The sequence below is a fragment of the Salvia splendens genome, chromosome 1 (genome assembly GCF_004379255.2).
Source record: "Salvia splendens isolate huo1 chromosome 1, SspV2, whole genome shotgun sequence".
In the NCBI taxonomy this organism is placed as follows: domain Eukaryota; kingdom Viridiplantae; phylum Streptophyta; class Magnoliopsida; order Lamiales; family Lamiaceae; genus Salvia; species Salvia splendens.
The window spans coordinates 14,528,871-14,544,688 of record NC_056032.1 but is presented as its reverse complement, the minus strand read 5'-3'; the positions used below and the strand labels follow the sequence as shown (position 1 = coordinate 14,544,688).

General features: G+C 37.3%; 3 protein-coding genes and 1 pseudogene across 5 annotated transcripts; 2 read left to right on the top strand and 2 right to left on the bottom strand.

Annotated features, from left to right (window-relative positions):
* The first annotated feature begins 959 nt into the window (after positions 1-959).
* On the top strand, positions 960-4,448 carry LOC121803528 (cis-muuroladiene synthase-like). Of its 3 annotated transcripts, none has more exons than XM_042203171.1 (7): positions 960-1,065; positions 1,134-1,395; positions 1,524-1,842; positions 2,020-2,238; positions 3,155-3,293; positions 3,742-3,987; positions 4,108-4,448. In XM_042203171.1, the coding sequence occupies exons 1-7, from the start codon at positions 964-966 to the stop codon at positions 4,402-4,404; spliced, it is 1,584 nt and encodes a 527-aa protein (XP_042059105.1). In that variant the 5' UTR covers positions 960-963; the 3' UTR covers positions 4,405-4,448. The 3 variants fall into 3 exon arrangements, with proteins under 3 accessions (XP_042059105.1, XP_042059101.1, XP_042059110.1); XM_042203167.1 differs by having other exon boundaries at positions 1,479-1,842; XM_042203176.1 differs by lacking the exon at positions 2,020-2,238 and having other exon boundaries at positions 1,479-1,842.
* Positions 4,449-6,524: 2,076 nt separating this feature from the next.
* On the bottom strand, positions 6,525-7,653 carry LOC121803878. The gene has a single exon (XM_042203458.1). It carries the CDS (start codon positions 7,561-7,563, stop codon positions 6,694-6,696), a length of 870 nt encoding a protein of 289 aa, XP_042059392.1. The 5' UTR covers positions 7,564-7,653; the 3' UTR covers positions 6,525-6,693.
* Positions 7,654-8,517: 864 nt separating this feature from the next.
* LOC121743532 (transmembrane protein 45B-like) lies at positions 8,518-9,442 on the top strand. The gene has a single exon (XM_042136861.1). The coding sequence runs from the start codon at positions 8,545-8,547 to the stop codon at positions 9,427-9,429; it is 885 nt and encodes a 294-aa protein (XP_041992795.1). The 5' UTR covers positions 8,518-8,544; the 3' UTR covers positions 9,430-9,442.
* Positions 9,443-9,634: 192 nt separating this feature from the next.
* LOC121743526 lies at positions 9,635-15,818 on the bottom strand (annotated as a pseudogene).

Below are 15,818 nucleotides of genomic sequence, written 5' to 3'. Positions count from 1 at the left end.
CAATCGTTTTCTCATGTTGGTGCTGTGTACAATCAATCATATTCAACTTTAATGTTGTTTACAAAGAAGTGTGTCAAAACTTATGAACTTTTTGTTCATTGTTTGCTTCTATATTTTGTTTCTTCAAATGAAAATCTATATTTTTTGTCCTCATAACTTATTGAACTATTTATTAATTGAAAATCTAAGTTGTGTGAGTAATTTGTGTTTCTTCTCAAAAATTACAAATGTACTCTATCTGTCCCACTTTAGGAGTCCCGGTTGAGTCGGACACATATTTTAAGAAAGTGTTTGAGTGTGTAATAAATAAATATTATAGTGGATGTTGAGACCCACTTTTAATTGAGTGTGTAATAAATAAACGTTGTAGTGGATGTTGGGACCCACTTTTAATACTTTTTTACTTACTTTATAGGCATTTTTTATTAGTTTATCCCAACCGGGACTCCTAAAGCGGGACGCCCAAAATTGATCAACTGGGACTCCTTAAGCGGGGCGGAGGGAGTATTAAATTTTGTTTCAAGTAGGTAATCTTTTTGTTTAGATGTATCATTCTTATTTTTCTATAAAGTGTATATAATGATAATTTTTTTAATTGTTTACAATTTGTATTCTTTAGACAAAAATTCTTTGGTATGTGTGTAATACGGGTGCTAACACTAGTTTAATTAAATGATAGGGTCCAACTAACCTACATGCAAAAATGGATATTTTTTAAGAGACGGACAGACAGAGTAGTTTCCTTGCCAAAGAGAGATAAGCTAAATTGGATACAGGATGTTCTAGAGTGTACTATTTTAATCTATACAGTACCGAAATGAATATTTTGATAAATTAACCCTAGCAATAGTTTAATCTATAACAATAATGGCCAATTTTTCATTGCATGACCATGTCACTATAAGTTGATGACTCCAACTCTCTACAATTTCACAACATACAGAGAGAGTGAGAAAAAGAGAGATGGCTACTGTAAGCTGCTTGAGTGATGTGAGGCCTCCCATGACTATTCATAAGCCAAGCATATGGGCTGATACTTTCACTAACGCTTCTTTTGACGAAAAGGTGTGTGTTTTTGTATAATGCTATAAACAACTCAATTTTACTAAAAAAAGTGTGTATCTCTTGAGCAGGAACAACAAAGGTATTCAGAGGAAATTGAAGTTTTGAAGGAAAAAGCAAGAGACATGCTAAAGGCAGCAACAACTCCTCCCAACCAAATGATACTAATCGACACACTCGAGCGTTTGGGATTGGACTATCTTTTCGAGACAGAAATCGAAAACATACTCCAACAAATCAAACGCGACGACCAGCTTCTTCACCACTGCGATTTGTTCACTACATCACTTGGATTTCGCTTGTTAAGGCAACACCGCCACCGCATTTCTTGCGGTATAATCTATATATATGTACATATATACATTCAATTAATATCATATATATATTGATTTTAACTTTATGAATGAATTAAATAGATGTTTTCAACAAGTTTGTTAACAAGGATGGTATGTTTGAAGAAGGCGACGTTGAGGGAATGTTAAGCTTGTATGAAGCAGCTCATGTTCGATTTAACAACGAGAAGATACTACAAGAGGCTGCCGATTTTACAAGGATTTACCTGAGTAGTCGCGAAGCCGAGTTAGAGTCTTACATTAAAGATAGAGTGAAGCGGGCTTTGAAGCACCCGCTTCATAGAGATATTCCCATCGTATATGCACGGAATTTCATCTCTATTTACGAAAAGGATCCCTCAAGAAATGAACTTCTTATCAAACTAGCAAAATTTAACTTCAATTTTTTGCAGAATTTATACAGGAAAGAGCTCTCCCAAGTCACCAGGTAACAACCATGAAGCTAAAATAACTAATTTTTATCACTATAATTAATGCATTACTAGTATTTTATTACACTAGCAGCATGCAATAAATATATTTTATGATCACAAGTTTTTAAACGAATTACTATGATGTACTAAAGGTAATCAAACTATTAAGCTATCTTTTTTGGTGACTAAAGGTGGTGGAACAAATATGATCTGATATCAAAATTACCATACACAAGAGATAGGGTGGTGGAGGCCTATATTTGGGGTGTGGGATACCATTATGAACCTCAGTACTCTTATGTTCGAATGGGAATTGCCAAAATCATACTGTTTATTGGAGTTTTGGATGATACATATGATAATTATGCCACAATTAATGAAGCTCAACTTTTAACTCAAACCATAGACAGGTATGTCTATGGCTTTCACAGTCATCTCTCTCTCTCATCATGTCTTGAAATTCAAGTTTTGTGACTTATATATATTTCAACTTTGTTGCATTTAAATCATATATGGAACTCTCAGTTTGACTCCATGTTACTTCAAATCGAAATGACATTGAAGTTTGAGAACATTGTATTGGGAACAAATTGTCTTAATTGAATATGTTTTGTATATATGTGTCATGTTTTGTTGACTATCCTATCATCTATCTACATGTCAGTTGTTTGATCTTGTTTCTGTTTTTTAAAATCCTTCTTTGCTAGTACTTCAATACTTAGCATATGGAGTATATTTTTAAATTAATATCTAAATTGATCTTTCCTTAAATGTTTTCTTTATGGTTTTGCATCCAAACCTTTGATTAAATACGGAGTAGTAGTTCAAAATAACTTAGTGTTCTAACCATTGGATCAAAATAACTTAGTGTTCATCACGTGTGATTTGCATTAATCATCTTTAAGTAGTTAATGAATTAATCGTTCTAATAAATATACTACTCCCTCCGTCCCAGAAAGTTTGTCACATTTTTCTATTTACGGCAGTCCATCAAAATTTGTCATATTTCAATTTTTATCATTTTTTGTAGTGGACCTCGTAATCCCCTAACATTTTTGGACCTCATTTCCACTCACATTTTATATTATAAAACCAATACTATCTAAAAGTATGACACACATTCCCCTAACATTTTCAACTCATTTTCCCTTACATTTCTTAAATCTTGTACCCGGTCAAAGTGTGATTAGACTGCGCATTAATTGAAGTTCTTGTTTAATAACTAAACTATATAAATAGGTTGTACACTTTTGCCCCATTCTTTTAGTTTTGGTGCCTAGAAGAATTATAGCAAAAAACACTTAATAGGGGTATCAAAATTTGCAGGTGGACTAAAGATGAAGTTGATCGACTCCCAGAATACATGAGAATCGTTTATCGTTTCATTATAGGTATATATGAAGAATTTGAATGCGATGCAGCGAAATTTGGAAAAAGCTTTGCAATTCCTTATTTCAAAGAAACGGTTAGCGATATTTCTCACTTTTGAATTACAACTCGCATACACCCACACTTACGCATTAAATATGAATCGAACTTTTAATCTATTAATTGTAAAATAAATGTCTTACCAAATTGACTGTTATTCTTACCAAGGGGAATTTATTCAAATTTCTAAAATACAGTTACAATTTATGGAGTACAAATTAAGCCGCGAAGGTCACTTTTTAATTTTCAATGATTATCTTAAATCTCCCATGCTCAATTGATAAATAATTTTAGGGGTGATTTTCATTTGAATCACAACTTTTCATTGATTTTCGGTCAATCCCCATGAAATATAAAATCGTAGAGTAAGGTTTTAATTGTTTCAAAACAATCCCACAATTATCAAAATCGAAACTAATACGAAAAATAAAATATGATGAATAACAAAATAACATTATTTGGACAAAATTCCATTGATCATATAGGTGCAACATCTTGGAAGGGCATTTAATCAAGAGCTAAAGTGGATTATGGGAAGAAAATTGCCGTCATTCCAAGACTATCTTGAAAACTCTGAGATAACAAGTGACGTTTATATTATGTTTGCTGCTATTATTCCTGGCTTCGAATCTCTCACCCAAGAAACAATTGATTGGATAAGAACTATGCCCAAACTTGCAAAACCAACTAGTACAATTGGTCGATACTATGATGATCTTGGCAGCCATGAAGTAAGTAATCGTGTGTTGATTTTCTTTTAATTTTGTTTTTATTTATATACTCAGTTGTTTTAATTTGTGCTGCTGCTGCTTATCAGCATAGTATTAATCTCCATGTTTGTGCATTTGAAGCGTGAGAGTAAAGGAGGGCAAGTGCTCACTGTGATGGATTGCTACATGCAACATTATGGGGTAACAAAGCAAGAGGCAGAGTCTAACTTTGTGGAACTGATTCAACAAACATGGAATGATCTAAGCATGGATTGGGTCGAGACAACGTTTGTGCCTAAAGAAATCGCAATTCAGTTTCTCAACTATGCTCGAATGTGTGAAGCCATTTACAACAAAAACAATGTAGACGGTTATAGCAATCCTCATGTTGTCAAGGAAGATGTTGTTGCTCTCTTTATTGATCCAATACTCATTTGATTTCTACCATGAAATCAAAGGTTTGTCTATGTGGATTTCCGACACAATTGGTGTGCTTTGATGTTATTATTGAATAAAAATCATGTTTGAAATAAGCTTGAAGCTTAATTTCCTTGCTTTGATTGTTTTGTACTAGTTATGAACATGAGTGGCTGCTAGACTCATTTTGATACGAGTATATCTTTGGAAAACCATCATATCTTTATTAATTAGTTAATTAGTGATTTGTCATATCTTTTCATATAATTAGGATATTTATTTATTGCTCTTTAAGTTAGTATTAGTATTATAAATAAGGCTATTGTTATCTTTGGGAATCAATCAATGAAATAACATATTTTGCTCTACTTTTTTATAGTTTATTTTCTTTCTGCAAACTCTAGTCTCTAGATTGATCGAGGAGGCTCGGTTTCCTCGACTTTCTCCTATCTTCCTTCCTGATAAGGGTTTAACCCTTATCACATTTACACTAGAACTTTGCATTAGGTGGTATGTTATGAAAATTTGATCCAATGGATTATATTATGGCTTCGTTACTCTTTTGTGCTTCTTGGTCTTTGTTGATCTTTATTCGACATTAGAAGTATATTGATTTTTTCCACTAACCGAATACTCCCCCTTAGTCCATGGGCGGATCCATGGGTCGTGGAAGTGAGGGGGGCTAAAGCCCTCAATAATCATAGAAAACTTCAATTTTGTGGAGTAATATAAATAGAAATATCTCGGTGGAATGGAGATGGGCTTCCAAAAATTAAAGTAAAGATGGGCTTATTGTAGTGTGCGTTTCTATTCAAGGCCTGATAGGCCGGTTCATTTTGCACGAGTTATTAGTGTATGATATTTGTCCATTGATATGTTTGTGGCAAGATAAAGAAAAAATTTAGCGATATTCCACTTTCAACTTCTACATCTTATCAAAAATTCGGTTACAAATTCCAATCTGCTAGGAAAAACCCCTAAATTTTGGATCTCAACAAAGTAGCTCTAATACATGGCAATAAAAGTATCCAAGATAGATAGGATAGCATTTCTTTATAACAAAGTCACGCTCGCATTAATTCCAAATTGATTTAATCATCTGACCGCAAACCTCTCTCTCCCTCATCAACTTTACTTTTTTGCTTTTTCCCCTCTAAAGCAATCTAGTTGTTTCTAGACCAATTCAAAAACCCCAAAAATGCCACCTCAATACATATATACAAACCCACTCTTGCCTTGCCTTCCACACATAAACTCTTCCAAAAAATGGCCAGATTCAACAACTCTTCATATCATGAATATCTCCAAAACCTCTCACTTCCAATCCAATTCTTCTTCTTAATAGTCATAGTTTTCCTGTTGTTGATTTTTAGATGGTACATAAATTTCTGAGTCCAAATTTGAGGACTTGTTATCCCTCTTCAAGATATGCCTCATGGTGTTCTCTGTGCTCCTGCTGCTTTCCGTTCACTGGCTGTCGGCGGACAACCGCGAGCGTGTTCCATTCCACGTGTCGCTGCCAGAGGACTTAATATATAGGGTGGGAGGATCTCCAGCTGGGGTAGCTCATTTTGCTCATGCTCATGATTTCCCACCACTCTTCCTTCAAACAAAAATGGTTTCCCTTGTTTACTAGTACTACACACTAATTAAATATGCCATTCTCAAGATTATTTTTGCAAATCATGTAGTTGATCCTTTCCGATGTATTCGTGTATGAATATGATATGATCAGTTTTTTAATCTATTTATGACAACTAGTTGAATATGATATGATCACTTTTTTAATACTCCTATATAGTACTACTCATTTTTATCTTCAAATGATAGATACAATTAAGAACAATTTTCTTCTACAGAGACCAACATCAACCTTTCACAGTAATTGTTACATGATCATGTTACAGTGTTACTTACTATATATAATTACAGTTAGTATTCTGACTACAGATATCAACTGACTTGATCTAGTGTCAAACTATTTGGTTTAGACTTTAGAGCTATTTTATGTTTACCCGAATTGATTTTTTCTTATTTCTAGCTTATATTTTGGGCTTAACCTCTCTTCTCGAATGATTCGGAAAGACCCCTCAATTTCAAGCTAAATTGATATCTCAACCTAAATCCAACACACATATATCTAGTACTTCCAATTTCATCATGATATAATAATAAGACAAAGAAAAATAAAAACACACACATAATACCTACAATTTGTTCATCCCATGATAACAATTAAAACAAGAAACATAAAAACACAAACTAGTCCAAAAACTTCTACTACTAAAAGTTACACATCCCAAACCTTCCTCACTTGTCCAATATCTCCATCTCTATGGCTCCAAAAACCCTAAAATCAGTGGAAACATTATTGTTCGAATAAATCTTGAAAACAATCAAATAAATGAGGAGAGCCACCACATTGACCCCAACAAGAAGCAAACTAAACTGAATATTAACAAGCGACCTAGCTCGCATCAACGCCTCTTCTCCCTCACACCTCACCACAAAGCTAGAACCATTCTCCCAATTCATAAAACAACCCAAAAACACCAACCTAGGCGTCCACAACATAAACCCCATGACCACCAACCACACCCCTTGGAAAAATATCCCCACCGACTTCACATACGCCACCGCCAAGCTCCGGTCGTAGCCGGCCCCCGACAGCGCGGCCGCAGCCAGGCCGGCGGCGATGACTGCCTGGAGGAGGAGGTGGTACTGCCCCTCCACCCCCATGTGGTCGGCGGAGTGGAGGTGGAACACGAGCAGCTCCACCCCCAGCGCCACCGTGGCCACGGCGTTACTCAGCCCGCGCCTCGCGGTGGCCGGGGATTGGGATGATTTTTCGAGGAGGAGTGTGGAGAGGGCGTAGGCGAAGATGGAGAGGGCGATGATGGAGTGCTCGAAGCTGTGGAGGTGGGAGGAGGGGATGGTGCCGTCGGGGGAGAAGGGGTGGTGCCGGCGGAGGCCGATGAAGAGGTCCATGAAGACGGCGGCGGCGGAGGCGGACATGATGAAGTAGAGCTCGAGGAATTTGATTGGGGAGGTGGGGAACCATGTGGGGGCGGTGTAGGAGGTGGGATTTAGAGTGTGGAGTTTGGAGTGGTTGATGAGGTGCCATACGCCGATGAGAGAGAAGCCGGCGCCGTACACCACATGCCCTCGGAGATTTCCCATTATTTCTTGTTTGAGAGAAAGAGAGAGAGAGAGATGATAATTGTTATAGGGGAGAGACAGAGTTTGTGAGGGGGGTTTCTTTTATTTTTGAAAACTTGTTAGTAAGAGCATAATCATCTTGATTAAACACGCCTTACTCCTATATATGGAAATATGGAATATAAATTAAACTAATATTGTAGTGCTAATTACGTGTTGATGTCGCCATATATATCACTCATCTCGTTTAATTTGCGCATTGTACTACGTTTGTTTTTATTTCTAGTAATGACTTTTTGCATATATGTTGATATGCAAATGTTTGTTTAAACCAATTGGGATACTATAGTTTAGTGGCAAATAAATATTTTGGAAATTAAATGTGATTTCTCATTATCAAGTAAATCCAACTTGCATCATTGATTTTAACAAATGACAGAACATTTTAGTATTGTACACAAAACATATAGTAGTATAATTGATGCTAGTTAGTCTATCCATATCATGTATGTAGGGTACAAAAGGTGCTTATTTATTCTAATACGTTGATTCTATTTTGTAGGCGATTTCAAATTTTCAAGCACTCCCATACTCCAGTTACAAACTAGCCATCTAATCAAGGGTATAAAATAAGACGATTTTTTTAGATTCATACGCAAACCTCCATTTCCATATAATATTTAGTGTATTTGACACGCCTATACAATTCTTATATAGTACTAGTATATATGATATTTCCTTCTAACAAGATAGCACATTGATAAAAGTTTTCACTTAAACTAGCTCATAAACTTTCTATGATAAATATTGCAAGAAACTTGATGTCTATCTTAGAGAACTTAAATATATACAAACCTGATACATGCTGATAATATGAATGAACAATACTAACACGAAATACCTTACCTACTCTAATACTACTATATACACAAATGAACTTGATTATTTTTCTAAACACACTCCCATCCTTCCCACATCTCTCTTGGTCTTGCCTTGTCTAACATGGGGAGCCTGCGCGGCCACATCGGACCGGGATTAGCCTTCTGCATCATCGGGTTGTGGCATCTCTTCAACCACACAAAACTCCACGCCACAAACCCTAACACCTACATTTCCCATCCATGGTTCCCAATTTCCAAATTCAGATACCTAGAGCTCTACTTCATCATCTTCGCCGCCTCCACTTCCATCTCCATGGAGCTCTTCATCATGCCCCACCGCCACCACCCCTTCGCCCCCGACGGCTCCATCCCCTCCAACCACCTCCACAACCTCGAGCACGCCACCATCTCCCTCACCTTCCTCACCTACGCCTCCTTTGCAGTCGTCCTTGACAGAATCTCCCCCCCGGCCAGGTCCTCCCTCACGCACCTCCTCGCCGCCCTCACGCTCGCCCAGGAGCTCCTCCTCTTTCACCTCCACTCCACCGACCATACCGGCCTAGAAGGCCGCTACCACTGGCTCCTCCAGATCCTCATCCTCACCGCCCTCGGCCTCACCATGATCAGCGCTGCTGATTCTAGAAGCTTCCTGCTCAGTTTCGCCAGGTCTCTGGCAATTTTCGCGCAGGGCGTTTGGCTCGTTGTGATCGGCGTCATGCTGTACACGCCGCGGCTGATGCCGAAGGGCTGCGCCGTCAGGGTGGAGGACGGGCACTATGTTGTGCGGTGCGGCAGCGGAGAGGCGGTGGAGCGAGCGAAATCACTGGCTACTATATTGTTCAGTTACTACGTGGTTGGGGTGGCGGTTTTTGGCGTGGGGGTTTATTTGTACTTGCTCAAGTTGTACTCTAAGGATCAGGTGGAGTACCATAACTTAGAAGATGCTACTGGTTTTGGGGATCATGAGGAGGAGGAGGAGGTTGATGCTTTTCACTTAGATGGATAAGCACTAATCAAGCATATTATTGTTGAAGCTAAAATTCTCAATTCAAGCACATTAATGCATTTGAAATCATTAAAAATACAAACAATTGTAAATTCTCGCAATAGAGAGCGTACTACAATAGTTTTTGTTGCATAGAAATTAAGCAACCAAAATTAGTAAATGAGGTTGAAAACTCAATCATGAGCAAGACAACCAACACTTACAATTACTTTCAACCCCAGTTGTGCATTAAATTACACAATAGGAATTCTTCCAAGTGAATGGAATGAACAAGAGTACAAATAGACAAAAGTATGAAGCTTCTGATCGCATTCATAATCGATATCAGCACAACAACTCTTACCAGCTTTGAATGATTAAACATGAATCATATCATGTCAATATTTGGTGAAGATACATCCTTCATCATGGGATAATCTTCAGGCAAGGTCATCACTGCTTCATTCTGCGATAACCCCCTCAACGCCAGAGCTAGAGAGAACCCCAATGCTCTTGCTACCGGCACAGCCACTGCATTGCCAACTTGTATGTACCTACAAAACCAAAGTCACACCTCAAAATTTGTGGTCAAGGAAGGGACAAGAGGAGGGAGGGGCAGAAGGGCTAACCTCTCCTTTATAGGCCCAACAAGTTTGTAGTAATCAGGAAAGCCTTGCAGCCGGGCATTTTCACGGACTGAGAGAACTCTATCTTGATTAGGATGCAAGACTGCCTAGAAAAAGAGTTTATTTTTCTCGTTAATCAGTCCTAGCAAAATCGTAACTAGTGTAGACTATAGAAGAATGGAAATGTTACCTGATTATGAGGTTCTGCTCGAGTGACAACGGTAGGAACTGTTTCATCCCACCACAAACGCCCAAACGGCCTGCAAGAATCAAGAGATGATTATTAACATAAGATCATGTTCAGCTTATATTTCATCATGCGTAAATCAAAATCAGGTAACATACTTGCTTGAGCTTCCATTAACAAAAGACATAGCATAATCTGGGACCTGCATATTAAGAGAACTTCATGATTTTGCATAGTGCACAAAATAAGACTAACTGATGAGATATTTGAAAGGCATATTATACCAAAGGTTTCCCAGAAGAAACTTTTTTCCTCTCCACATCAGGATCCCATTCGACTTTGTGGTCAGGACGAACTCTCACACCTGGCAAATCCCTAAAGTTTGCACCCTGCACAAAGATAACAGTTACAAAAATGAAAATTTTATTCTTAGTCTGTTTGTAAAGGTCTCAAAAAAGGAAGGCCCCACCTTCATTTTAGGTATTTGACAAACACGCTCATAATCATCTTGATTTAGAAGAAGAGGGCAATGATCACACAACGGATGTTCAATCACCTCAGATTTGACATTCAAGTATCCAGGCATTTCTGCATTAAAGATGCAACAGAGTTCATTTAAGAATAACTAGTCCAAATTGGGAATGAGAAATGAATTCATAGATGCAATTTGCCATCATTCAACGGTAAACTAGAAGCTATAAGCTTACCATCCCTTCTTAGCCTTATGAAGCGTTGGAATTCAGTTTGTGGCTCCAAGTCATAAGGCATTTCATCACGCCCTTCATCATTCTCAACCTAATAAGGCAAATTCAAGCCATATAATATTACATAGGAGTATTATAAAAGACAAAACATATCATAGGGTGAGAAACCCAAGTTCTACATACACGAGGGAGGTCAGAGATAGCATAGCCAAGAACCAATGCTTTCTTCAGATCCAATTTACGCCCTTCCTCATATGCAACCATATTGGCCTACAGTAAGAAAAAAGTTATATAATCACCTCGAAGAAGAGAAGAAAATAACAACAAAATGGTGAATATAACTCCACACAGAATTAGAGGCCATACCTCAAATTCAAGTGGAGTAACTCCTCTAACAACGACATTATGGGTTGGTAACGGGTATGAGGGTAACTTCTGCAACCAAAGAGACAAAGCAGGAAAAATATGAGCAAAGCTAGCTCAGTGAAGAATATTGTTTTTATCAAGTTAATTACACAGGAAGATAGCTTCAAAAGAGGAGTAATATAACCTCCGTGGGAAGAGCACCCCACAAGAAAACACGCATGCGAAATTGCGGCAGACCATATGCACCAGCTGCCATCATTCCCATTCTAGCTTGATAACCCATGCCCACAAGGCAGCACATTGCATATCTACCAAGAAAACCGCCTGCAAACTTCACGAGGTCAACTACGTTCTCCATTAACACAAACTTTGGCTTGAGATGTGACACAATATCCATGAAAACAACAAGTTGTTTATTCTTTGGATCTTCAAGTGGTGCATCCTTGTTCCTAAACCTATTAAAGCCACTTATGCCTTGACAAGGTGGCCCCCCACATACGACATCAACAGTTCCCTACATGTCATTTAAACCATAACCATTACTTCCAAGCAATTGAGTTCAATTTAATGTGTAGATACTAAAAAAACAAAACACTTACGGGAAGTGGTAAAATTCTATACTTGTAACCTCTCACAACAAATTCCTTAAGCTTTTCAGGGCAAGAACTGGCAAGATAAGATTTCATATAAACACATGAGAAATGCAAAATAAAATTCATCAAAATAGGTGAATCAATATCAAAGATTAACTTTTTATACCTCAGACCATCCAAGGGCTCCTACGTATCATACTCGGAGCCATAACCCTTCCACCGTATCTGATAAACACAGAAAATTGGAATACAAAAGGTAGTACTCCCTCCGTCCCATGTTACTCGCACGCCGTAAATTTGGGATTGATTTTTTAGTGTAATTAAATTAGAATTTAAGTGTAATGAGACATCACTTAATAAAGGAGCTCATAACTTAAACTAATATATTAATTAAATGCATTAATTCTAACTTAAACTATAAATAGTGTAAGGAGTTTGTGACGAGCCAAAAGGCAACAGTGCAATTAACATGGGACGGAGGGAGTATTAGAATAAAAGCACACGCCAAGGAATATATACTAAGAAGTGAAGAGCAGTGAACAAATGGTTATTGGTACATAGGACCCGTATATGACTTGGGACATATATATTATATACTATTCAGCATCTTACTCACGTTATTAGGGACCTGCCAATATTTAACCTAGGTCTTAGGTCACAAAATACTTTATACTAATCACGACTGAAGACCTGTTAATATCAGTGCACTAGTCAACTATCAACTATTGAGTTTAACATCTTGAGTGAAAGCTTTCTATTCATATATAGACATATCTCAATAATCTCTTAATCAAATATACATTTTTATAGGAACACATAATGTTCTTAGAGATACATGCTAAATATATGATGGCTCAATTACCTTGAAATGCAGTTCAGAAGATTTTTTGTTATTGGGGTCTCCATAACAAACTTCCAGAATCTCTTCAACTTCAAACACTTCAGAGTCATCTTCCTCTTCCTCTTCCTCAGCATCATCTTCAACTTCTTTAACTGGCTCACTGGATGCGTCTTTATTTTCTGAGGATATATAGGAAATGCAAAGCTTCTCCCACTCCACAAGCAGGTTATAAAAATCATCTGCTTTTTCATTTCTTACCTATTATACCAAGATGAGTAAAAGTAAAAGATCAGTGTTTTTCCAAGATAGAACTCACTAATAAGCTCACAGCAATTACCTGTGTTTCGGGATGGTTTAGCTTCAAGCTCTAACAAGCATATGGGTTGAGATCAACAGCCCATTTCTGTTTATCAAAATAGAACATGTTAATCCATGACAACTAGAGAAATTCCAAAATTAAAGCAAACGTGTCCATAAAAAAGGGTAATGCACCAAATAAGGAAAGACCAAAATTACCGTGACAAGTTTGACCCCGCAACTGTTAGCACCAAGACAGAGCCCAGTCGACATTGCACCACATCCAGAGTACATGTCCAACAGGGTTCTCTCACCACATTGCCTTTCAATCTCAGGAAATACATGTGGAATAGAATTTGCTTCAATATCACTAGAGACGGTAGAATCAGATTCATCGCTGTTTGTAGGACTCTCTGTCTCTGCATATAAAGATTGCATTAGAAATAAAAGGAAAAGTAACAGTCTATTTCAATTTCCAATAATACAAATTCTCAGTCACAAATTAAAACCATATAAAAGTAAATGTGTTTAACATAGGAAAAAGATAAACACACCTGATGGCAAGTTTACAAAAGAAGTATATGGAAGTAAGTACATCTTGTCACAGAAATAGTCATATGTTGTTATAAGTTTTGACATTAACGTATTGTCAACCTATAAACATGCAAGAATAAAATCAGGTCCAACATCCCCACTGAGAAAAGAGCATAGTTTTAATGGGTTCACGCATACCTTCAAAGGTAAATGCATAACTCTAACTTTCTTTACTAGACAATCAAGTGGATTATCATCCTTGACTTCAGAAAAGAATAATTTATTGCTCTTAATAAGGTTGGCGCAAGTTTTAATAACCTACCAAAGAAAACAAAAACTGTGTCAGAACTAATAACTGAAAAATTGATAGACAGTACTCATCTCACAACGTCTCACCGTATCATCTGCCCTATAATACCACTGAGCACAAAAAAGTTGTTTCCCGTCAACAGCTTCAAAAAACTCCACAATCTTGCATATGTAACTTTCCTTCCCTTCCTCCGCCTAAACAACCGAAATTTGTTGTTAGTCAGTTTTAAAATGATTGCAGAACAAAGCGGGGATTGAAATATTGACAAAGAATTATAAAATCAATATCAGTCGAAGCATCACATTTTGGAGTAGGAAAAAGAGAGAAAGAAAAGGGGACCAAATTCAAACACATTTAATCCACGTAAACAAAATTTTCCACTCAAATGAGGTTTTGTTTTCTCAAAAGGGTGCCATGCATAAAGTAGCTTCCCTAAATAGGAGTTTTTTTAAAATTTCGAACTTGTGATAAACACATTTCCAAAACACATCACGTGAAAGAGGCACATAGAAACACATCTCAAATAAAACATAAATATTGAATTGGTCTAGTGCAGTGTTGTTAAAATCGTGCTTGGCGCGCAGCTGCCTTCACCCTGAGGAGGCTGGGCAGGTAGGGTGCAAGGGGTGCCCTCAGTTATGCCTTTGCATTTATAACTTTTTCAAAAAATCTTTGCACTTTTTGGTTCAAATAATTTTCATCTACGTTGATACTCCCAATATCTCTATCTCTAGCTCTAACTGGTTGACAATATTTAGAATCAATACTTTACAAAAGACTATAGCTTAAGTCCATTGCCTTGACCACTTGATTATCAACTATTATATATTTATGAGACGCATTTTCAAAATGTGTCATACTAGTGATGCAAAATTTGAACGCGTCCCATCAAAAAGTGATGCATTTTCAACACCAGTTTCTCACATTTACGGAATTTAAAAAAAAAAAAAAACTTCCTTCCATTTGAGGAAAGTAACATGTATGTGCCACCCTTTTGAGAAAAAAAACCCTCAAAGGGGACACCATTAAGACTTCACCTTAACATAGGAATCCTCATCCAAGATGTACATCTCTCCATCAACCTCCGCCCAAAGAAAATGGTATTTTGCTTGGACAAATTCCTACGATTATCCATGAAGCCAAAATAGTTATATCAATACAACTTACTCGGATGTGAGGGTTGCAAAATCTCAACTTGAAAACTCAGAGCATAAAAATCCATTACATACAATAGTTCTTGACAAGAAGATAGAACAAAATTTGAAAGCGATACAAAAATTATAGTCTTACGCGAAATTGGAATGGGGAGTAAGAACTGAATTCACGATCACCATGTACAGATTATATAACCATATACAGCTAAAAAAAATCATTATTGATCACAGTATGTAATCAATGTATGTCGCGCTTTTCACAAGAATTTAAACTTGGCCAGTTAAGACCACCTAAATATAGTAAGTAGTAACAACTATTCAAAGAAGCCCTAAATTAGCATAAATAAACAAAATTCAATAGTCTCTGCATGTTTAAGATGTGAGAGTGATACGAATCATATAAATGGATTTGATTACCGTGGATCGGTTTGTATCGTATCGATGCGGCCACCGTGCCCGAGCTACCTCGCTGTCGAACGGATCACCTAACAACCGGGACGCGCTTTCCTCTTTGAGAGCTGGAGCGGTTGGATTCTGATCCACCGGCTCTGTTGATTCGGAAGAAGCTCGTCTCTTGGAGCGATTGCTTCCTTCCGTCGTTGCAGTGGCAGCGTCCGTTGAGGCCGATTCAGAATTCCTCTTGTTCGCCATCACTGAAAGGTAAACGCGTAGAATCTGTGTATGAATAGATAGATTCGGCAATGGCTGCGAAGTGGGGTCAAAAAAGAGGTGGAGAGGGATAGATATAGTAAATAAGTAGTGGAGTAAAGGGTTGTGAGAAATGGGGTTTTTGGTTTT

Bases quoted from the DNA above. Each gene is read 5' to 3' on its own strand.
- LOC121803528 (XM_042203167.1), top strand. From the start codon at position 964: ATGGCTACTGTAAGCTGCTTGAGTGATGTGAGGCCTCCCATGACTATT. The intron at 1,843-2,019 runs GTAACAACCATG...TGGTGACTAAAG, and splicing joins GAGCTCTCCCAAGTCACCAG to GTGGTGGAACAAATATGATC. The intron at 3,988-4,107 runs GTAAGTAATCGT...GTGCATTTGAAG, and splicing joins ATGATCTTGGCAGCCATGAA to CGTGAGAGTAAAGGAGGGCA.
- LOC121743532 (XM_042136861.1), top strand. From the start codon at position 8,545: ATGGGGAGCCTGCGCGGCCACATCGGACCGGGATTAGCCTTCTGCATC.
- LOC121803878 (XM_042203458.1), bottom strand. From the start codon at position 7,563: ATGGGAAATCTCCGAGGGCATGTGGTGTACGGCGCCGGCTTCTCTCTC.